The sequence below is a fragment of the Zonotrichia albicollis genome, chromosome 2 (genome assembly GCF_047830755.1).
Source record: "Zonotrichia albicollis isolate bZonAlb1 chromosome 2, bZonAlb1.hap1, whole genome shotgun sequence".
In the NCBI taxonomy this organism is placed as follows: domain Eukaryota; kingdom Metazoa; phylum Chordata; class Aves; order Passeriformes; family Passerellidae; genus Zonotrichia; species Zonotrichia albicollis.
The window spans coordinates 5,589,159-5,612,307 of record NC_133820.1 but is presented as its reverse complement, the minus strand read 5'-3'; the positions used below and the strand labels follow the sequence as shown (position 1 = coordinate 5,612,307).

General features: G+C 41.9%; 1 protein-coding gene and 1 long non-coding RNA gene across 3 annotated transcripts; one reads left to right on the top strand and one right to left on the bottom strand.

The window, feature by feature from the left end:
- Positions 1-1,598: 1,598 nt before the first annotated feature.
- LOC113459775 (uncharacterized) lies at positions 1,599-14,625 on the bottom strand. Its single transcript, XR_012578022.1, has 3 exons — positions 6,778-14,625; positions 3,954-4,035; positions 1,599-1,735 (listed from the first exon to the last, which is right to left on the bottom strand). It is a non-coding gene; the product is annotated as an uncharacterized LOC113459775 (long non-coding RNA).
- A 625-nt stretch (positions 14,626-15,250) lies between these two features.
- Positions 15,251-22,420, top strand: PDZK1 (PDZ domain containing 1). Of its 2 annotated transcripts, XM_026795823.2 has the most exons (8): positions 15,251-15,590; positions 16,264-16,504; positions 17,602-17,738; positions 18,929-19,124; positions 19,358-19,554; positions 20,026-20,220; positions 20,959-21,252; positions 22,206-22,420. In XM_026795823.2, exons 1-8 carry the CDS (start codon positions 15,381-15,383, stop codon positions 22,284-22,286), a joined length of 1,551 nt encoding a protein of 516 aa, XP_026651624.2. In that variant the 5' UTR covers positions 15,251-15,380; the 3' UTR covers positions 22,287-22,420. The 2 variants fall into 2 exon arrangements, with proteins under 2 accessions (XP_026651624.2, XP_074388545.1); XM_074532444.1 differs by lacking the exon at positions 22,206-22,420 and having other exon boundaries at positions 20,959-21,949.
- Positions 22,421-23,149: the final 729 nt, after the last annotated feature.

Here is a 23,149-nt window from a genome sequence, read left to right as displayed (position 1 = left end):
GATTCTTTGAGCCACCTAAAACACCCATTTTTGACAAAAAATTAGCATTTTCTTGTTACTTGCATCACAGAATCCCCAGTCTTGATTATGTGTCTTCCATAACAGAATGTGCCTCTGTAACAGCTGATGTTCCTAATAGACAGAATGCACAGGTATTTGGAGCTGGGATTTCACTGAGTGTGTTTGTGCCTCCAGTTACCATGGATATACACTGAAGCTCCCTCCCTCAGTGTAAAATGTCTCTCTGGTGTCTTATTACTCACAGACCTGCTGCAAGCACCTTGTTTTTATGACCCTTCAGCTCAAGGACTCATATTCAGAGTTGTTGCAAAGCAGGATATTTGGAAGCAGCTTCTGTGCCTATACACAGCATGGAATACTGAATGCCAAGGAGTTAAAAATCCCCCTGAGCTCGAGAGAGCTGCCTCTTTAAAATTCCTACTTCATCTTCCAGTGCCTTGCAAAAACAAGAAAAACCCTCCTTATTCTCTCCACAGCTATTCCTCATAGCTGCCAGGAGGTGGAAACAGAGCTACACCAACCTAGGGAGAAGCTGATGTGCAGTTGTACAGCGTGCTGCCTGCTGAAGAATGGTGCTAAAAATATCTGCAGTCCAAACTGGCTCCCTGGAGCCCAAAACACAGCATCATGCAGTGCTCCCTGAGCCCCTCCACATCCCCTTTCCATCCTAACAAAACATCTCTACTGCTTGCTATGGGTGCTCCTAAAGTCAGATGGGGCTTCCACATTTATTTCAATATGAATCCAAAATCAGGCTGCCTGTGATTGAAAGGCTCTCACAGCAGCAGCCATTGCAGCCCTTCAGAACAGATAAACAATCAGATCCCTTGCAAAGGGACAAGGAGATAAATTTTCACTTGGTTTGTGTGTCTGCTTTGACACGCAAAAACATTACACCCATGTTCAAGCATGAAAAACACAGCAGAGATCAGGAGTGCTCACCAGACAAGCCTTAGCCACCACAGGAACAGACACAGGTGTAACCTGTGGAACCTGTAACCATCCTTTTTCCTTGTCATTTGGTACCAAATTTTAAGGCCTGAGAGAGAAATCCTTTCACAAAATGCAAATACTTGGAAAGGGGGAGAGGGACACAGCAGTGTTAAAAGGCTGTAGACAAAATAGGCTTTCAAAATATCACAGAGTTGGGTAAAACACCACAACTTATTTTGGTTTCTGTTTGTACAAGAGGGAGTTTGACACAAACTTCATTTCTGCTTCCTGTGCATTCCCCACCTTGAGCTCATCCCACTGAGAGTGTTCTCAGCTTCCTCAGAGCAAGCTGAAGAGCACAGAGGATGGGCTAGAAATGAGCCAGAAGATATTTCAGAGCAGAGAAAAACACAGGAAAACAATTCCTTCTTTGTGCAGAGAGCAGTAGAAGAAAGGAGAAAACCTCCCTGCATGGGAAGCAGGTCCCAGAAAGTACAGCTGGAGAATAAAAATGGGGAAGGAGGGTCAATAAATATATAGACAATTCCAGAAATCCACCCAAGAAACTTGTGATTTTGTAAAATCAGTCATACACCTTATTTGCAGAAAAAAAAATATTAAAATATATGTATCTATCTTCTTACCTTTGACACAGACAATTATCCAGGACATCATGACCACAGCCCACATCTTTTCCAGCCCAGAATCCAAATCCACTCTCACAACTTTGCTCCATTCCAGGTAAACTTCTGTACTCTCAGTGGAGTTGGCACTGCCACACCTGATATTACAAGGACAAACACGCAAATAAAAGCCTGCAGAATTGCATGTTTCCTTTACCTAAAAATTGGGTGTCAAAAAGATGACTGAAGGCATAATTCTCGTTTTATTTCTAGTCAAAATATTTTCGAGAAAACTTTAGGAAGGAGAAAGAAAGGTGAATATAAATCCCTACATTTTCACAAAGCTGAGGAACAGCCTGGAAGCAATGTGAGCTGGTTTCTCAGCCCAACACACATCAGAATCAACCCAAAAAGCTCTGGGAACTCACCACCTTTGGCTACTTAGGCCTAATGGATATTCCCTGTGCTGGGGGTGTGGAGCTGAAGTCACTGGGCACAAGTAGAGGACAGCCCACCATTTAAGGTGTGATGACCAGGTAAGACACTTAAAGAAATGATTGCACAGGGGCACTGCCACCGTGTCTTTCAGCCTCCCCAGCCTTTCTGCACATTATTTTTTTTCTCTTCTAACCAATGAAGCAGGAGAATTAAAAAGGCACCTCTAAAAGAACAAGTAACTCCCAGCAGTGGCTGCCATACCTCAGGTCCCACTCCCCCTAAGCACCAATCCTCCCTGAGTTCTACTCACACAAAAATTAATTCCAGGGGTGATAAGGCACACAAAGCCCTCAATTCAAGAAAATTCATAGATCTCAATTTTAGGTAAAATAGCTTTGCTGCCAGTGAATGCAGCTGTGGCTATGAACCCAGAACAGATGAGCTGGGGTAGACCTGCATCTAACCCAAGACTAACACACATTTTTCCCACCCTGCTTTTTTCACCCAGATTCTTTCAGCTCTGGTAGCGGTGCTCAGAGTAGAAATCCCACGGGAAGCTGTTTCCATCAGCTCAGAGAAATGCACAGCCGAGCTAAAACAAATCCCTGACATTTTTCACGTGTCAGCCTTGCATTTAGCACGCACAGATGAAGAGACAGAGGAGTATGAAACTTATTGCACATGTCACAGTGTGGCAGCAATCAATTCCAGTTTCACACCCTAGAAGGAGAGGATACATCTTCATAAACACGGCTTTTATCATGCAGGAATTTCTGCTTGTCACCTCCCAGCTCCCTGGACAAGGAAGCCCCTTACCTGCTACACTCACCATGCCAAAGTGGCCCACAGCAGTTAGGAAAATACTCTTTATTTTGGCTCTGCACTGATAGCAGACACTGTCTTACTGATTGACTGCACATACTTCCAGGTGTTTTCAGTGAGGACATGATTTTGCCATGGGTTCTGAGTTTTGAGAGAGGTGCAAGCTCTCCATCTCCTTTCCAAACCCAGTCTCTCTGTCCTTATTGGCTCTTTTTTACCCATGAGCCTCAATTTGTGATTCTGCTGGTGCAGCTCCAATCCAGGTCCTTTCCTTCTTCCAGGTATTTTGTGGCAGATGCAGAAATGATTTCCAGGATGGTAAAAGGAGGGGCTGCCTTGTGCTTCAGATGTGCACACAGCACCCAGGATAACAGGCAACACGATGAAACTCTACTTTTTCCTTCACATAAGAGGACAGAAAATCTATTTCCTAACAAAATCTTGCAGCCAGCAGAATATTCTCTATAAGCTTTGCTGTTTTCATTAAAATGGAAGATGAGGAAAGCATCCTCTCTTCAAAAAATAAGCAAGTGAAAGCATCAGGGGAGAGGGATATTTGGGAGGGCTCTTTGTTCTTATTTCTTCAATTTGAAGGTTTTTTCCTTTTATCAAATGTTGAGCTGTTCCATTGAAAGATAATCTAAAAATACTGATTGGTTCAAAATAGCTCTCTGTTGGGTTCAGGTTTCACCTCCCAGCTCTCTGGGCAAAATTGAGCATAGAGAAAACAAAAGACTGAAATACATCATGCCTCAATAGAAGCTTAGTGCAATAGATGTTCTTTCTTTCCCAGAACCCAGGCAGCACCTCCTGGCCACACCAAGAACTCCTAAACTGGACTGGAAAAAAGCCAAAAGTCAGAAAAACTCATTTTTAATTGTTTCTCCTCCTCAAGAGAGCACCTGTATTGAACTATCTTGCTAGTAGAGGTAAGAGACTCCCACCAACATGAATATATAAAAAAACATGCCACATCTCTTTTTCAATGATGAAAAAAAAAATCTTATTACAGTAACTTAAAAAATTCTTAATTACTGTACTTTAAGTGGGAGAATTCTGATGTGAGCATCAGGAAAAAAAGAGAGAAATTCAGAAAGAAAAAAGAGCAATGCTTACCACAACATCCTCCTGTTTCAGACCAGTGTTAAGAGGCAGGAGAGCTTCTTGCTTTATTTCAAAATATAGATTTTTCTTTTTCCTAGAAAAACAAAGCTGTCTTTTAGAAACATCTTTAAGTGCCAGACCAGCAAGTGGAACTTGGTTACACTGCTGGAAAGGAGAAAACATGAGTGGTTTGCTTGGCCTCCATTTTCCAGATGGGTAGATGGCTTGAGAGGTTCTGTGATTCAATAGACAACTTAAAATCAAAAGAAAGTGTTTGTTTGCTTTGGGATTGATTTTTTTTTCCCCCTCTCACCTTAGCCATGGAAAGATTTCTGGTTGTTCCACATTGCCTGGTCCTTTTGAGCTGCGTGTTTGTGTCCTGTGTGCTGGTGTGGATTAAAACAGTTATTTTGGGTATGCCCTGATCTTTCTGTTGGCAGGGGAGGACAGCAAATGGGATTAAAAATTACAAACAAGCATTTATCTGCACTTTTATATACTATATCCTATAGCAGTATAGAGAAGTGCAGATAAATATATAAATATACCACTAGAAATTCCTGTGTAGGCTGCACTTGCAGAAATTTAAATGTCTGGTTGGTTTCTTGTTATTTTAACTATTCTGTGCATTTTTCATTTATCTTTCAGCTCTCTGTTGGTGCTCTGAAAGGGTCCACATTGCACTCTCTGGTGTCAAACTTTCAGTTATGGGTCAGCTACCCAGGACCAGGAGATTTTGTTGGCTTTTATTAATTAAGGCCAGCTTGGCTTAGATTCCTTGACAGCCCAGTGATTTTCAGACTCTTACAAGACTCAGAAGATTCTGTTTCAATTTCAGACTGCAGGAAACAAGCACGAGCTCAGCTGCTCTTTTAACAGCTCCAGATGTGCCCAGAGCCTAGTGGTTCATGGAAGGGGAATAATGGGAGCTGCCAGCCCACAGCCTCTGCCAACCATTGAAGCAATCAGACCCTTAATACTGACAAAAAGCACTTCAGTGCCCCAGACCTGCTCACTGAAAATGTAAATACTCTGTGCAGGAAAACATTCACTTCCAGAGCTGCTTCCAAACTTCCTTAGGAAGACACAAAAGGTTGAGCCCTCAGACACAAGCAGCAGCCACTCACAGAGCATGCACAGCTCTGAGAGCAAAGCAAGGTGGATTTTTCTCTTCTCCTTCTACTCTCTGACATCTCATGGCAATCCCAAGGAATCCCTTCTCCTGCAGAGCAGCAGTGCACTCTGAACACATTCAGCACTGGGTCTCAGTGCAGTGTAATCCCAGTTACTCAGCTCCTCAGAGAACCCTCTGGATTCACATTTACCAGCAAACAGCCCTGGGCATGTCTCTGAGGTTTTTCCCTCAAAAACTGAGTAGTGAACAACCTTTTCATCTGAGAAAAGCCTTGGCAGGCTCGAAGCCAGCACTGTGAGCTGCACACACATTCTCAACACCCCTGGAGCTGAGTAGCACAGGTAGACAAATGTGCTGAGGGCTTGAAAGAGGGAAAAATCTACTATTTCAAACACAGAACAAAAAGTAAATATCAAAATAGCAAAGTTTCTCTTGGGTAAATCTAAATATGTGCCCATTTGCTTTCAGGCAAATGAGACCTCCTCAGGCAGCCCAGCTTTGGTAAATCCATCAGATTCAATACAACAGTTAACAAATTTGATTAAAGGATTGCAAGGCAGTCAGGACTAGCAAAAAAATAAATTACAGGATCAGACAGTGTGTTCTGCACTGTCCTCCAGTATCCTACATGTGTCCTGCTTTAGAAACCCACCTCCTCTTGAAAGAGGAGGGAAAAAATTGTTTGAGTTCTTCTCTGTGTTTATATTAAATCAAAAGATTAAACAATTATAAAATTTAGCTATTGAAATCCTGATTTTTTTATCCTACTTTGTTTAAAAAAAAATACATCATCATGGGAAAAATACATATCCAAACAACTCAATGATGATAAAAGGCATTTTTTACCTTCCTTCTTTACCTCAGTTCCAGACTTAGTTCTCTGGGTTTGCTTTTCTAGAGTACCACTTCATTATTACATATACATTGGCTTCTAGCAATGACAATTAGCTGTCAGTTTTACTTTTTGATATCAAGATAGGGAAATAAAATTTAAAAATTAAAAAATTAACATCAATACCCAAGAGTTCTTTATTGAATTAAGACAGGATACCATCTAGTGAAAAGATACACCCCTTTTTTAATCAATATAACAAAATTAATTATGTCAATCAAATAAAAAGTATGCAAACCTTGAGAAATTAAGACCGCAGTATTAACTAAATTAATTAAATATAGAATTTCACAATATTATAGTGGAACAACAGGGTAACACAGTCAAGTGATCAAGCTCTCAAACTAAAATAACAGATTTTTGCCACTCACTAAGGTAACCCTAGGAGAGTTTAAGACAATGTCAACATCCTTTATTTTCAGTTACCTTTCTTAATATAAATGCACTTTGAGTGTGCACTAGGTACTTTTTTTCCTTTTGTTACAGGAGGATTCATACTCTATCATTCTTTTTTTCAAAAGGACACAGTGAGCTTTAAAAAAAATGCCTAATGGTTAAGTCGTGCAACAGCTTAAAATGCAACCATTGTTATGAGAAAATCTGACTCAGTGAGAAGTTGAGGTTTAAGTTTAGGAAATCATTAAAGAACTCTGCTGGGAATCTCTCATGTGCACAGGCAAACAAAAAGCAAGGGATAACAGTGTAACTGCCCCCTGCAAAGCAAAAGAAAAAATTAAATTTAAAAATATTTTAATTCTTTTTTAAAAATTAAAAAAAAAAGACAGGAGGATAAATTATTTACTGCTTACCTTCTTGGGATCTTGTCACTGGCTATAGGGACTCAAATCCTGAATTTACTGCCACACACAGGAGTTTCATTCAGGCTTACATTGGCTTCCCCAGTGACCCAGATATGTGTAAATTCTTCCTCTGCTGGATGACCTGCCAAGGAACCAGCTTCATTTGTGTCTGTGGATAACGGGATCTTCTGTTTTTTCTTCTCTGGTCTTTTACTTCTTGAAAGGGCATGTGCCACTCGCTGCAGCTCTCAATCCAGTTCAGCATTTCAGGATCATTTTTTAGGCCCAGATATGGTCATGTCAGGATGATCAGGGTGATTTTCAAGACTGGCAGAAGGCTGAGATGTAGATGGGTATTTTCTAGAAAGTTGGTGCCATCTTCCAGTCAAATCAAGGGCACAAATTCTGCTGTAACCAAAACCAGTTTTACAATCAAACCAACCTTATTTCCAGGTATGCATTTTGCTGAGATTTATCCTGTCCTTATATTTAGGCATGGCTTCCTGGTAGGATCTCTTGCGTATTTGGAGGGAATTTTAAAAGAATAAATATAAGCTCATACAAATTCTACTGCCTTTTAGACTATATTAAAATAATCTTATACTATTTTTTTAATTTATTAATCTTGGGTTCAACTAGGGTCTAGATTTATATCCCTCCCAAAGCTTATAATAACGGTTTTCAATAGTTACACAGGAAAAAGGGCTGCATTCTGCATTTCTGCAGTGCCAAACATAGCAGTAGCCATTTCCTTTTTGTGATAACAGATAACAAGCCTTTCAAAGCCACAAAGTGACAAGAACTAATAAAGACCAGGCATTATCCACCCTCACGTTTCTATTAAAAGTTCTATAAGCATCACAAAAGCCTCATCAGAGCAGAACACAATGGTTCTCCCAACACAAAAGCCAATATGCAGCAACCAGGAAGATGGAAACCTACAGGAAGTTTGTATTTCTCATTGCCTTCAAGGCTACATTCAGATTTTTTTTTCCCATTATGGTCACTGATCTCAGATAGAAAGGTAAATGAATGCTAGTCCAATTTAAATCCTCTTTGCTGCAAGAGTGAGTGCACCCAACGAGAAATTTGATGCAGAAGTTGGGTCCTAATTAGCTGAGGCTGAAGCACCCAAGCACTCCAAATATCAGCTCAGCCTCATCTTCGGGTAATGAAATTCCAGAACAAAGCCTTTCCTGGCAAAGGGAAACTAAACACTGACTGCTACAGACAGGTTAATGCAGAAATTAGGAGCATTTCCTTGAGGGATTACAGACTTGGGGGTGGAATGGGACAAGACACAGGGAGCAGGAGGAGAAATGGAAGAAGGGAAGAGAAAGAGAAATCGATGCCTTAGGCTTGGATGCTTCCTGTCTCACTGAGCTGTATTCTGGAGGAAAGGTAGGTGCTTTCTCTGGTAATTGTATAAGCACCTTTTCATTGTACTGCTTGAGGAAAATAGGGAATTAGACATGGTTATTATCTCTACATTTCCAAAGCTTAAAAGAAAAGGAACACAGTCTGCTGTCAAATTCGGAAATCTGCCCTCCAAAGGGCAAGAAATGCGCATGCAACAGAGAAGGTAAGTAACTTACACTTTTCTTTCATAGGCAAGAGAAAAAGAAACATTTCATAAAAGTACATACTGTAGTAAAAAGAAAAATCCATGAGCTGGATGGGAAAAGCCAGACTTCATTATTTTTTATGTCTCAGCATCCTGCATGTCCAAAGAGCACTAAATGATACAGCAAATGAAAGGCAAAACTGAAGAAACACACATCCAGAAAATGTCCAATGGGATGAGCTGGAATGAAAAGTCTTCTCAAGGTACCAGGGCCTGAGGGAAGAGGAGAATTCCAAAGGCATTTCCATTCAGGCAGCATTAATCTCACCAACATCAGCTCCAGTTAGCCAAGCAGGCTGCACACAGCCTGATTGCTGCATGTGAATATATCCACATGTGTACTGCCATTTACTACAACAAATCCACCAAAAAAGTCCACTTAGCTTGCATAACTCCTCCTTTTTAAGACCTTTGAATTTTTGCTGCAACAGAAATTTCTGGGTTTTTAACACTGATTTCAGTCTGACAGGAGGAAACGGAGGGACTCATAGTTAACTCAGTAGTAAATTGTGCACCTAAAAGCCCAAATTCATGATCAATACAGAACATTCTAAAAAGAAAGCATTGTTCAGAGTTTATATATTCTCCAGCAAAAAGGGCTCCAGGGAAGACAGTTCAATGTTTAAAGCACAAAGAGCAAAGCCTGGGGCGAGAGGACTGCCCACGTCCAAGTTCCTTGCTGACAGGTCCAGAGGACAGAAAACCTCTCTTTGCTGCAAACACAGTGACAGCAAATTAATTTCTTTCCTCTCCTACTTTTCAGGAAGATATTAGGCCAAAATGCTCAAAGAAGGGGTATTCTGTCCTCCTTCTAAGATCCTGCAAACCAGTAGGATTGCAACATTTGCTTCCCCTCCTTTTTTCCCTCTCTTTACCATGTCAGAAGCATGTGGTCACCAGAGGAGAGAGAATTAATTACACTTGCCTTTGTACAGGATGAGTGTTCATTTGGTAGCTCAAATGGACTTTGCTTCATGATCACAGAGGACTTCAGCGAACCAAATATTTCTGTAACTAAATCACATGGCGCTTTATACAACAATTGCCAAACTAAAGTGGAAAAACCATCATAGGGGCAAAGGGAAAAGGCTGCAGTGATTCTGAAACCATCAAGGGGCAAAGGGAAAAGGCTGCAGTGATTCTGAAAGGCTTAAATACAGCAGCAAATAAAGTATGCTTCCAAATATTTGACCATGAATTTTCACGAACTGCTTTGTTTTGAATGCAAGAAAAGGATGGCACTGCAAGGAGAGAAGTGAGCCTGTGGTCAGCAAGTCTACAGTAAGCAGAAGGTGAACAAGCACTATTCAGAAACCCTCATCACAGCAATTTTTAAGGGAGGTACACATGCTCCCAGGCAAGAAAGTGAGTGACCATAACAAAGAAGGAACATTTTTACACCAAAATAGCCACACAAACCTTTTGTCAACACAACAAAGCTGGCAGTGTTACAGGTCATTTCAGCACAATTTTATTTTCAGGACAAAACATATGAAGTACAGTCATTCAAGTTCAGGGCTAGACACCTTGTAAAATGGTGTTAATAACAAAAGGCACCTTTTAGTCGACTGAACTTTGTAAATTTACACTCATATTAAAGACATTAAAGATATACTTCACCTGTGAATTTACTAATGTCAGAGAGCCCAGCAAGTACCAAAATTGAGAACAAAGGTGCTTCCCTCCATTCCCCCAACACACTGAGGAAACAATGTAAACACTTACAACTACCAGAAAACACTTATTTCTGACTATTTTTACTAACACAGGTGAGTTTCACAGAATTTTTTTTAACCAAACATCAGGAAAGATATGGCAAAAAGAAATTACAAAAAATATTTTGTAAATGTTATCCCACAGGATAACACCATGACACTAGAAACAAAGGTTCATGTATTACCAAACCAGGATACAGTTGGAAAGGGATATAATTTGGAGAAAGCACACCCCCTAAATCTATTGCCTGTGCTAATAGAACCACACCACATAAGTCAGTGTTGCCAAATCCTGCAATGTAGGAATATTGTAAATTAAGAGAGGTTTTTCATATTTTACCACTTTTCACAGTGTTAAAAAGTAAGTTATCTTCTCCTTTTTTTGTAAGATACCTTCTCCTCATTTTTGTAGCTGTATGAATACACTTGAGAGGCTCAAGGGCCTTTGTTTTAAAAAAATGCATCATTATGGGAAAAGTACATATCCAAGCAACTCAGTGATGACAAAGGGCATTTTTTTACCTCAGTTTCAGACTTGGTTCTCTGGGTTTGCTTTTCTAGAGTACCACTTCATTATTACATATCTTATACATTGGCTTCTAGAAAAGACAAATGGAGACCTTACACAAGCTGCCTTTACTCTGATCAATTCTCAAATAATTTTCATTCTAGGATAGGAAATTTTTTTAATTTCTGAGCTTCACTAATATTTTACATTCATGTAGCACCTTTATCTTGGAAAAATCCTGTCGGGACCCAAAATTATTGATATGACAGTGGCACTACAATTAAAAAATAAACCTTGGATCAGGTATTTCCTTGTATGCTGAGCTGAGATCCTTGTGGAGTTCCCATCTTGGCTGATGAGGCAATCTGACGTCCTTCATCATCCAGCCTGTCTGACTTTTGGGAAAGGTTGCAAGCACAGGACAGGGCAGGTTTGACTTGTCTGGTCCCTAAAACACCAGGGCTCACTTCCTTCACTTCATGGGCTTGAAGTTGTACCAAAAGGAGCAACTCCAAGCCACAACAGCTTGCAAATCCACTTAGGGTAAGGGGATTACAGTAAGGCTTTTACAACATCAGTGGCTGTCATGTTGCAGCACATTTGGGTTGTGATCACTCCTGTTACCTTGCCTTGGAATTAAACAGAGCAGACAGCCAGGAAAAACACAGGTATTACTTCTAATAATCCAATTCCATAGGAAATCAATGAGTGAAATAAGCAGTTTTAAAGCTTTTTAAAGTTGAATTAGATTTTTTAACAAGAAGTTCACACGGTCAGTTTAGTAATTACCTTGGTATCTCAAATTTAGAGGCTTCCACCTCTAAACATTAGAAACACCCTCACGTCAATCCATGGCCATAAGTATATCCTGCACATGCTCATGGATCATGGATAAATTATGCCCTTGTGACAAGCTGACCCCAAACAACAGCCAAGCATCCATCCTGACTCCCTCTCACTCCTCTCCTGCTGAATGGGGACAAAATAAAAGAAAGGCTGGATTTATCCATTGAGATACGGATAGCTGGGTAGGGAGAGGAAAGGAAAGCTGCACATGCAAGTAAAGAAAAATGGGAACTGATTCCCTGGTTCCCATCAGCAGGCAGATCTCCAGCTACCTTCATGGAAAGCTACACCTCAACATGCACAACAGCTGGTGGTGGAAAACCACCACAAACCACAAACAGCTGCCCTTCCTCCTCCTTTTACCAAGCTTTTAATGCTGAGGGTGTGGAATATGGAATATCCCTTTGGATATGGAACATCCCTTTGGACAGTTCAGGTCAGCTGTCACCACTCTGTCCCCTCCCTGTGGTCTGGGAGGAGTGAAGGGGAGAAAAGGCACGAGAGGAAGCAAACAGTGTTCCTCAGCAGCCTAAAGAGTGGTGTAGCAGCATCAACACTGTCCCAGCCACAGATACAGAGCACAGCACCACGAAGGCTGCCAGGGAGAGTTAACTCCACCCCAGGCAGACACAGCACAGTCCCAACCCCTCATTCCACACCATTCATTTCACGTGTGATCTGAGATATCAAAGTATCCTCTGTGCCACTCATGCATTGCTTCATTTCTACTCAAATCTTTTCATTCCATCTATTTATCTTTCCTGAAACTGCTTCTTACCAACACTTACAACTTATGCTGTGTACCTAAACCATCTTTACATCCAGCAGTCAGGTTTATATGTCCTCTATGACCACTATACCTTGTCCCTTGACATATACACAGATATTATTCCTCCATTCCATGCCCTCCCTCCCCCAGATTTCCATAAGAACAGTCAATTACTTTGGTCCTACCTGTCAGGGTGATCACTCAGGCAACACGACCACTTGGGGTGGGTCAGCACTGCACTCACATGGTGAGGCTCATTCTCTGCTGGTTCAGATGATTCCTGCTGTACTCCTTCCTATACCATACAAGTCAAATAATGGCTTTTTTTCTGCCAGGGATAAATCTCCCTGAGGTACACATTTCCACTTTCTCCTGCACCAGGTGCACCTGGGTCTCTGAGCAAAGACCATCCCACAAAAGCACTTTCCTTTTCCCAAGGCAGAGGAGCCCACAGTGCACCTACAGTGTGGCCAGCTTGCCATGCCTCACCATATGGATGTCACAGACACCTCCCTCCACCTGCTCCAGGGAGATTTTACCCACATGGTCACTTGATTGCAGTGCATGTTTCACATGTGTTATGGCCTCAACAGTCAGGGCTCACCCCTCAATCACAAATCCATTTTTTTTCAATGCATCTCTCCCCGTCATGGTCCTTATCCTGAATTCTTCAATCTTTTTAATCCTATTTTCTCCCCATGTCCTGTAGAGGAAGGGGCTGAAAGTGGCTCAGTCAAGGTTAACTTGACACAGCCCTTTTTTCTTTTTTCATCCAACAATGGGTATACAGATTTTAACCAGTAACTTCCTAACCTGCAAGCAAATGCTGCTGGCCCAGGTCCATCCAGCAGCACCCAAACCTGCTCCCTTTGAGGCATTTCTCAGAGCAAAGGTCAGGCTTGCCTCAGATGACCTCCCTGAGTGAGTTTTTGAGTATAATCTCAGTAGGACAAAATGCAAGGCTAATGAGAAACGCATGTGATTAGCACTTCTGCCCACAAGGACAAGACAGCCTATCAAGGTACCACACATTCAGTGAAACTTGGTTAAATAAATCATCTTTTAAATCAACCTTTGCCCAATCAAAGTCCAGCCTTACTTATACGTACAGCCACAGGAGGAGCAGCAAGAGACCTCAAGTGAAGGCTGCTCTACATTGATATACAGGTAAGAAATTCCTTTTTTCCTAATCCCTTTTCCCTTTGAAAACTCCTTTTTGCAAAACAAATAATTTTGCACAGATCAAAAGGTGTCGTATGAAGTGCTTTGTAACCTTCTCTCCACTTCTAAATATGAATAAATTATTTTTCACATAGAAGCCTACTATTTCTCCAGCTCTGTGTAGTACTGGTTCTGTATCCACTGATTCCCAGTGTTTGTCAGGAAAGGCTGCTTTGAATTGTACTTGCAATTGATACAGTCTGATATGTTCTAAACCATGTTCAAATAACAAGAAAGTTCATGCCTTTATTAGTTAATGTCTGCGCAATACACAGAGACCCAAAAATGCTCAAGGCACCTGACCATGGAGCACAAGTGAATCAGGAACTGCAGGCTGCACATCCTTGCAAGCTGAAATTCCTGCATTCCCTAGCTCCAGTGGCATCTGTGCCAAACTCACCCCACACATCCATGGGGTGCTGGGTGCTGCCCAAGTACCACCAACAGGGCAGCTTCACCTCCCACAGCACAGAGCCTGCACCATGGTCAGCCTCAGCGTGGCTCTGCACTGAGCTGCTCTCTCAGAAGGATTTGACTGCCAGCAGAGCCAAAGAACTGAGTTCTGTCAGGAAAAAAAAAAAAAAAAGTCTTTCCAGTAAAATAATAACCAAGGTTGCTAATTACCTGGATTTTCCAACTGGAGGAATTTGTCTTCATTTGTGTCATTCCTCTGTCTTCATGGATCTCTGGCAGGACAATGTCTTGGGAGATGTTCCCTGGTCCCACCTGTTATTTACCATCCATCTGTGCTATTCCTGCATGACGAGCTTCTCCCAAACCAGAGGTTCTTTACATCCCAGAGCATTTTAGGCAGGAAGGGACTTTTAGAAGTTGCCTGGTGCAATGCCCCACAGAAAACAGGGCCAGCTTAGATCAGGTTTGCTCAGGGCCCAATCTCCAAGGACAGAGATTTCACAGCCTCTCTGGGCACTTCTAGTCACATCTGATTGCCCCCAAGAGGAGAAGCTGTCCTTATGGATGTCTGGTTGGAATTTCCCTTGCTGTGCTGCAGCCTATGTCTGTTCCCTCTCATCCTCCCACTGTTAATTTCCAAGAAGAGTCTGTCTGTGTTCTCCACATTATCCAGTTGGGCAGTGAGAAAACATCAATAAGATTTAACATCAATAAAATTTTCCCTTTACTTTCTCTTCCCAAGACAAAAAAAATCCAGCTCTCTCAGCCTCCTTAAATAAGTGGTTTAGAACCAAAATTCCCTCAGCCTCCTTAAATAAGTGTTTTAGAACCAAAATTCTCTCTGCAAACTAGCTCAAATATGGCAATTACTTGGGGAGATCAAAAATGGGGACAGTACCCACATGAGGTCCCCCAAGTGTCAAAGGCAGGGGAAATATCCCTTTCCTCCACTTAAAATCCCTTTTCCCAAAACTTCATTTCCTCTGTAAAACTTAATCTTGGTATTACACCCTTTCCACAATCCTTACTATGTTTTCACAGGCAGACTTTTCTTATTTCAGTTCTGCATTTGGCTTAAATTCATTTGAGATACAGCGACAACAAAAAAAAAAAAAGCAAGGAGGGTCAGGGAAATAGGTTTGGTTTCTTCTTGATAGCCTTGTTAACTAAATTCAGTTTTGCACAGCTGGAAGATTTCCTGGGGCCAAAAAACACAAAAAAAAAAAAAAAAAAAAACAACAAAAAAAAAAAAAAACAAAAAAACCACAAAAAAAACCAAAAAAAAAAAAAAAACCACAAAAAAAAAACACAAAAAAACCCAAAAAAAAAAAAGAAAAAAAACCCCACAACCAAACAAAGCCACAAACAAACAAACAAAAAACAACCTCCACACCAAAAAAAATCCACCCCAAGAATTCTGAAGCGAACCCTCTTGACATGTAATTAGAGGGAATATACCCCAGGTAAGCCTCCTGTTCTTACTCACAGGTGTTTTCTCCATCCTGTCTGGCAGAGATGGCTTCCACTCTGCAGCCCAGAGAGTGCACAGTGAGCAAGCAGCCCCAGCAGAAGTTCGGGTTCTTCCTGCGGGTTGAGCAGGACACGGCCGGACACCTCATCCGCAACGTGGAGCGCGGCAGCCCGGCCGACAGGGCTGGCCTGCGGGATGGAGACAGGGTGCTCAGGGTGAACGGCGCCTTCGTGGACAAGGAGGAGCATGCACAGGTACAAACCTGCCCACTCTGGGATCCACAGCGTGCCCCAGGCCCACAGCTGCTGTGGGAAGCTGCTTCTCCAGGTTGTTATCCCCCTGCATCATTCATTACCCACCATGGGCGTGGAATATCTTTGGGATGCCTCCCTGTGGTGTTTGTGAGGGTCCCCAGGATGAGGAGAGAGGTGAGAATCCGACTCCAAGTTCTCAGAAGGGTGATATATTGAATTATCATATCATATTATAGAATGCTATACTAAAACTATACTAAAGAAAGAGAAAGGATACATCAGCAGGCTTAACAAGATAATAATGAAAGTTCCTGCCTAACTCCTCAGAGTCCCACACAGCTAGCTGTGATTGGCCATGAAGAAAAAACAATTCACATGGAACCAATCAAACGTTCGCCTGTTGGTAAAAAATGTCCAAGCCACATTCCAAAGGTGCAAACACAGGGGCAGCAATGAGATAATTATGGTTTTCATTGCTCTCTGAAGCTTCTCCGCTTCCCAGGAGAAAATCCTGGGCAAAGAGGGTTTTTCAGAAAATATAATGGTGACATCTCCTCAGTGCATGAGCAGGGGGTGAGACAACAAAGGCAGTGACAGTGCAGCTTTTCCTGGGGAAAGCTTTTATCTCCATAACTCCAGTGCCTGCTTCCATTTTTCCCCTTGTGCATCACAGGTGGCGGAGATGGTCAGGAAGAGCGGGAATTCTGTGGTGCTCCTCGTTCTGGATGATGCATCCTATGAAAAGGCACAAAAGGAGGGAGTGAACTTGGAAGGGCTGGGTCAAAAGGCATCCACAGGCCAACAGCAGGAGCAGCAGTGCCCACCATCCACGGCCACTGCAGCTCCACAGCCCCGGCTCTGCTACCTGGTGAAGGAGGAGACAGGCTACGGCTTCTCCCTGAAAAGCACAGAAGGTGAGAGCCTTCTCCTTGCAGAGAACAAACTGGAGATTCAAATATAAATGTAAATATTATAAATACAAATATAGTTTATATCTATAAATATAAATATAGTTTATATCTATAAATATAGTTTATATCTATAACTATAAATATGTGTGTATTTGGCTGCAGGGACAGAGGCAGCCACAGTTAACACGTGGGAGTTAGTGGGGACACACAAACTGCTCTTGCTAACAGAAAGGAAGTGAGAAGTAGTAGCAGGATGAGTTCAGATCCATCTCCAGAACATTTCTGTACAGCATAGACAGTACAAGGTTTTCTGAGGACCATGCTTCTCATGGAGTGGAAAACAGATGGAAAAAAAAAAAAGATAGAAAAATAATAAGCTATTTTCTGCTTGTTACTTAAGCCCACTTAACAAAACCAAATTTACAGTCCCTGCTCCAACACTAGATATACACTCAATGTGCTATGTTAAGTCCTGTTCCATTCCTAAAATCACCTCAGGAATTAGCACATGAGGTTCTAGACAGCTGTAATAAACACTTTCCCTGATTTCTGAGTTAATGCATTTAGAAAGAAAAGGATTTTGAACCGTTTCCATATATGCCTTTCTTCCAAGGCCAGTCAACGGAAGAGGGAGGTCCTCTGGAAAGCACCACCTCCAAAGAGCCCTCTAAAGTGTATTTTGGAACACAATATAATTGAAGGACCAAACATAGAAGGCTTCCAAACACAGGAAATTATTAAATGTGTAAAATAACATAAAAGCAGCTTCTCTCTTCAAAATGATGGGGGGAGAGGAGGGTGGGGGGGAATAGGAATCAAATCCCTTTCAGCTATGTTAATCAGCCACTTTGCAATCCTGGTAGAGCAATTGACACCATTTTGAGCTGCAGATAGTGAACAAATATCTCCCTCCACCGCCAAAGGGATTTTCCAGGCCAGAGTAAGAGACAGAGGAGAGTCTGTGTGGAAGGTTTGTGGTGCTCCTGTGGTGCAAGCAGGGCCAAGAATCTCTGAGGACATCAGTGCTGAGTTTCCTTAACTGCTACATTCAGGCCTGTTGCAGTGACTTACCCTGTGTAATGAGTTTTCATTTATTTTAGGACAGAAGGGGCTGTTCATAGTAGAGCTTTCATCACAAGGAGCAGCTGCAAAGGCTGGTGTCCAAAATAACGATCGCCTGATTGAAATCAATGGGAAAAATGTGGAAAATGACACCCACGAGGAAGTGGTGGAAAAGGTATTGATTTATCCTCTGTTCTGGCCTACTTTCACAGCAACCTATCAGGGTTACTGAGGAGGCCAGGCTGGCTGATTTAAGCACTTGACAGTAAATCTTGGGAGCTGCTGTTCATGCAGCACCAGCACGTCAGCGTAGCCCTCTGTGCTGGCTCTGGTATCCAGCAGCCTCTTGAGCTGCCTCTCAATGAGCACTGCCATCAAGACAGGCCAAAGGATTCTCAATAGCACAAGTACACTGCTGCCAGGAACCCTATTCAATAAATCCATTCCCTAGAAGTCCTGGAAATGCTGCTAATGGCAGAAGAGCAAGTCACCAAATGTGGTTTCCAGGGCAGGAAGAAGGAAGCCTCTGATGATACAGGGAAGATCCCATGATTTTAGACAGTAGTCCCCTTTCTCCTGTGAAGAAGTCCAAAACTCATGAAATTTACTGTGTAAGTAATTTCACTAATTGGCTGCAAAGAACAATGCTAACGAGGCTTCCAGCTTTCCGCTGCTGGCACTGCTAAAACGCAGCTGGGGCTGAAGAGATTTCAGAGAGCCATGAGACTCCAGCGTTCCAGCAGCATTCAGGGCACAGGGCTAACTATGGAATCGTGCAACACCTGGGTTTCTTTGAGCTAAAGAACCAGCAGCACAGTGACACTGGTTAGGAGGAGTAAAAAGAGCACCCATTAGAGTAGAAAGGACTAAGAGAAAAGACAGGCTTGGAGAGGTTGGACAGGAAAAAAACTCACCTCAGAATCAGTAATATCAGTAATACAGGGAGACAGGAGAGGATTAAGAGTGACAGAAACTTGACTTGTGGCACTGTAATCTAAAATAGTGGTATAGATGACACAGTAAGTTGATATTAGAGAGTTCCATACCTAGAATAGCTAAACAATATCTACTCAGGCTCCCTGGATTCTACAGCACTGTATGCCACCCCCATGGCCCTCCACAGGTAATTCCCTACAGGTCAGGAACACAGTATGAAATATGGAAAATTTCCCCATTCATTACATGCCCTTGATATTGTCATGGTCCAGATTTCTGACTGTAAGGGGGGAAAAGAAAAATCAGTGTATAGCCTGGACTAACAGCACCCAGACTCTGCTGTGTACCAGTGCACCAGTCACCAAATATCCCCAATTCCCACGTGCTGTTGAAGGGGTGACATCTGAGACTGTACATGTGCTGTCACAGGTAAAGAAGTCTGAAAATCATGTTATGTTTCTACTTTCAAATGAAGAAACAGACCGCTATTTCACAAGCCAGAGGATGGCACTGAGCAAAGAGAGCGCCAGCCTAAGGTTGCTTCCCCTCAAACCACGACTTATTGAGATCCAGAAAGGAAAAAGTGGTTATGGATTCTATCTACGGCTGGAACAAAATACTGGTGGTAAGATCCAAATTAACACACAGGCCATGGCATTTGCTGTACCATTTCTTCCTATATGATGTTCACAGCCCTCATTCTCTTTGGCTTTTGCTGGCCATCTAAGAGAAATCCTCAGAGAAAACATCCTCAACCCAAAGTGCAATTAATTTACATTTGCCACGCTTTTTTATGTCTTTAAAACTCACCCAGCTCTGCCTTCACAGCAATCTTTCTCCCCTTCTTTCTTATCTCAGACCATGTAATTAAAGATGTAAGTTCTGGAAGCCCAGCAGCCATGGCAGGTCTGAAGGACAATGACATCCTGGTGGCTGTCAATGGCGAGCGAGTGGACGGGCTGGATCACGAAAGCGTGGTGGGAAAAATAAAGCAGTGTGAGGAAAGAACCTCCCTGCTGGTGGTGGATAAGGAAACTGACAGCATGTACAAACTGGTGAGAAAACACAAACCACTGCTAGGAATTGGTAATTTATCACAATGGAACAGCCAAAATCTGCTCTGACGCTTTTTCAACTCGCAGGAAATGTCTAAGAGACACCTGTATGCCAGCAACTCCACTTACACTGGTACAGCAAGTCATTTAACACCCAAATCTTTGGCCTCTTCCTGATTTTTATAGACGTTATTGCAAAAATTCTACATTCAAACACATCACAAAAAAAGGTTTGCTGTTAAGACATCCAATTCAGAGCTAATGACTGTGTAACTATTTATAAATAACAAATTTCCCTTCTCACATAGATCAACACTGTAGTTATCCAATCAGAATAGGGAAGAATTCTTCACTGCAGCTAAAGTCTGAGTCATTAACAAAATTTCAAGCAAAATATGTTGAGCATGAGAGTCTGAAACAGATTTCACAACAGAAATTCTCATTTTAATGTAATTTTGTCACCTTTTTCAGGCTCAAATTTCCCCTTTCTTGTACTACTACAAAGCACAGGATTCAACCCCGGCTAAAATGGAGGAAAGAGTGGAGTTGCACACTGAGCAGAAAGTGAACCACAAGCCAAGGATCTGCAAGATGGTGAAAGGACCTAATGGATTTGGCTTCAGTTTAAACATGATCAAGAACAAACCTGGATTGTTCATCACTGAGGTACTAACGAAGAACAGGGAGCAAGAAGCTCAAGCAGTCTGTTGGGCAGCTTCCTCCCCTCCATCCTGCAAACAAATGCAAGAAAAGCCACAAAAAACTCTTTCCCAATGTCCTCTGATCAGAGTTAGAATTGTTTAAGTCAGACTAACATTGTTGGCCTAAGATAAAAAATCAGCACCAGAAAACATTCCTTCTGTTAGAGATCTAGAGGGTAGAACTCGACTTTTGCATAATTTCTGCTTTTATTCATGAGTCTGGCACACTAAAATTAGTATTTTAGACAGAACTGGTTTTCACTGTATAACAGCTTCACTACAGAAGAGATGCCTTTGCCCTAATTCTACCCACCTTCTCTGAAATCCACAGCTGGTAAAAACCAAACTCCTTCTGTCCCAAATTACACCTGTAATTTCAGCTTTCTTGAGAGGAAAGGTCCCGCTCATTACTAAAGGACTAGTGAATTGTTCTAAACTTTGAAGTTATTGGACTATAGAGACCTCCAAATAGTTAGAAAACTCTTTTTTTACCCCTCTTCATGGCTCTACCATGCCACATATAATGTAAGTCGATCATCTTAAAATGGCAAACTGATGGGCTCCATGTTTATTATGTCTGGGCCCATTGCCCATCCCAAATCTCCCCTCCCCATGCCTATTTCAGCAGGCTCTGTGGAAAGCAGTAACTCACCTGTTCATGCACCTTTCCAAGCCAGACCCTGCTTTGCACTCCCCTCTGCAGGTACAAAGCCAGGGAGCAGCTGGCAGAGCAGGTGTGGAAAACAACGATTTCCTGGTGGAAGTGAACGGAGTGAATGTGACCAAGGAATCCTATGACAAGGTGGTGGCAAGGATCCAGAGCACTGGGGACAGACTGACACTGCTGGTGTGCAGCCAAGATGCTTACAGGTACTTCCAAGGCCAAAACATTCCCATCACAGCCTCCATGGCAGAGTCAGACACTCCTGAGCCTCCTGCTCACACAGAAAACCATCCAGCAGAGCCAGAGAGGAACTCACCTGAGCCAAGGGAAAGGGTGAGTAATCCTGCGTTAGGCAGGTGCTGAGGGATCACACAGGGGATAGAAAAAACACTTTTTTCTTTCAGGTAGTAAGTTTTCCAGACCTAGATTTGTTAACTTGAGCCTGAATTTTTGCAAGTTATTAAAAGGAAAGCTGTAAATTATCACAAGTCTTCTTTTCCCACAAGTAATTCAGGTGAGTATCTTTAATGCAAGATTAAATCACACAAACAATGCACATACAAGAGATTTTATGGAACAAGATAATCCAAATACAGAAAACCCAATGATGGGAAACAGGCAATACAATTGTGGAAGTGGAGGGGAAAGTGCTTAAATAAAACAGAAACAGTGCTTAAACAGAAAACATGAACAGCGTTTGTGAAAACCACACAAAATATTTCAAAATGGATCCCTTTGGAGAAGCAGCAGCAAGTGACAGGTTATGACATTTTCTAGGCAATGTGCTGATTTGAAGTTATTTTACACTAGAAAGAATCCAAAGCATGACTAAAGTCAGAAAAGTGAGGTGTGACTTCTTGAAACAGTTTAAACCCTCTGTGGTCAGCCTTAAATATTAAAATGCTTATTATCTAATCATGCAAAAGAGACAGACTAGGTAAGACCAATAGTGTTTCCCATTTATTTTTCATGAGCCTTGCCTGCAAGTTTTTTCAAGAATGTCTTAGTACTCAAGCTGCATTTTGCAGAAGTCAGCACTACTTTTGTGCTCAAATTGTGCAGATACGGGAATTCAACAATAAAAACCTTCTATTGAACAGAATTATCTGAAAATGTACTTAAACAAAAAAACCCTTCAACAATAAAAATGCTATTTGTTGGTTCATTCTGTCATCTAAACAAGTGTGTGATTAGTGCAGATGAAAACAGGAGTCTGCAACAGTGCAGACTATCAAACATATTTACAAACTGAAAATAATCACAACATCTTTGTTACTCCTCTGCAGGCAGACTCATCCTCCTCCTCCTCCCAATCAGCAGCCTCCACAAGAGCTGACAGCGACAACAGTGATGACACAAAGTTGTGAAGAGACAAAACTATGCCAAGAACAACAAAAAAGAAACCTGCCAAATCTTTTCTTCAGTTCTTCTTTGCTATTCCACCTCTCAGAACTTGGCTGTTCCAAGGAGTACCAGAACCATAAAGGACTGCAAACCCTTGCTGCAATAAACACTTCAGTGTAACCTGCATCCATTTAACACCCTGCAGTTGTGCTCCACTGGCACAATTTCTGCCTTGTGCAATGGGCACTCACTCACTTCTGAAAAGGCCTAAAGAACTTTATAATTAATGTCCTGCAGCAGGAGCTGGAAATGTTTTATAGATTTGTAAGCATCTTAGGCTGCTATGGGTAAGCTCTTAATAAAGAGCAATTGATTTCTGCCCATTTCCCAGGAAAAGGAGCTCTCCAAGGGCATCACCTCAATCTCTGCAGCATCTTTGCTTACAGCAGTGCAGCTGCTCTGAAATGGCATAACCCAGGCACTCTGTGCATTGTGATCCTTTTTCCTGCTAACACTGCAGAAACTTCCTTCAAACATTAAGCTGTTTGTAATTCACAACTCAAGATGTTTAATCACTATTTAGTCTCCTCTGCATACAGCTGTGGATGTAATTCAGTCATGCACGTTTGTCTAGCCCCAAGTCACCACCATGTTGTCCTGAATGCGACACAAATGGTTCTGTAATGCTGCTGCTGTGAACTTTGCTTCCTTGCTGTACACCAAAGACAATACAAAAATAAATTGTTTAGAGTGGTTATTTTCCCCCCTCCAAATCTTGCTCTTACCACCTACAATTTATGTTCCAGAACAACTATAAAACAAAGCTTGAGAAAGTGGCAATGAGAACCTAAAAGTTTAAGTCACAAGAATAAAATTCCTAACATAC

What these genes read in the sequence shown, in the direction of transcription:
- PDZK1 (XM_026795823.2), top strand. Translation starts at nt 15,381, where the DNA reads ATGGCTTCCACTCTGCAGCCCAGAGAGTGCACAGTGAGCAAGCAGCCC. An exon ending in ACAAGGAGGAGCATGCACAG is followed by an intron (nt 15,591 to 16,263) that starts GTACAAACCTGC and finishes TGTGCATCACAG; the next exon opens with GTGGCGGAGATGGTCAGGAA. An exon ending in CACCTGAGCCAAGGGAAAGG is followed by an intron (nt 21,253 to 22,205) that starts GTGAGTAATCCT and finishes ACTCCTCTGCAG; the next exon opens with GCAGACTCATCCTCCTCCTC.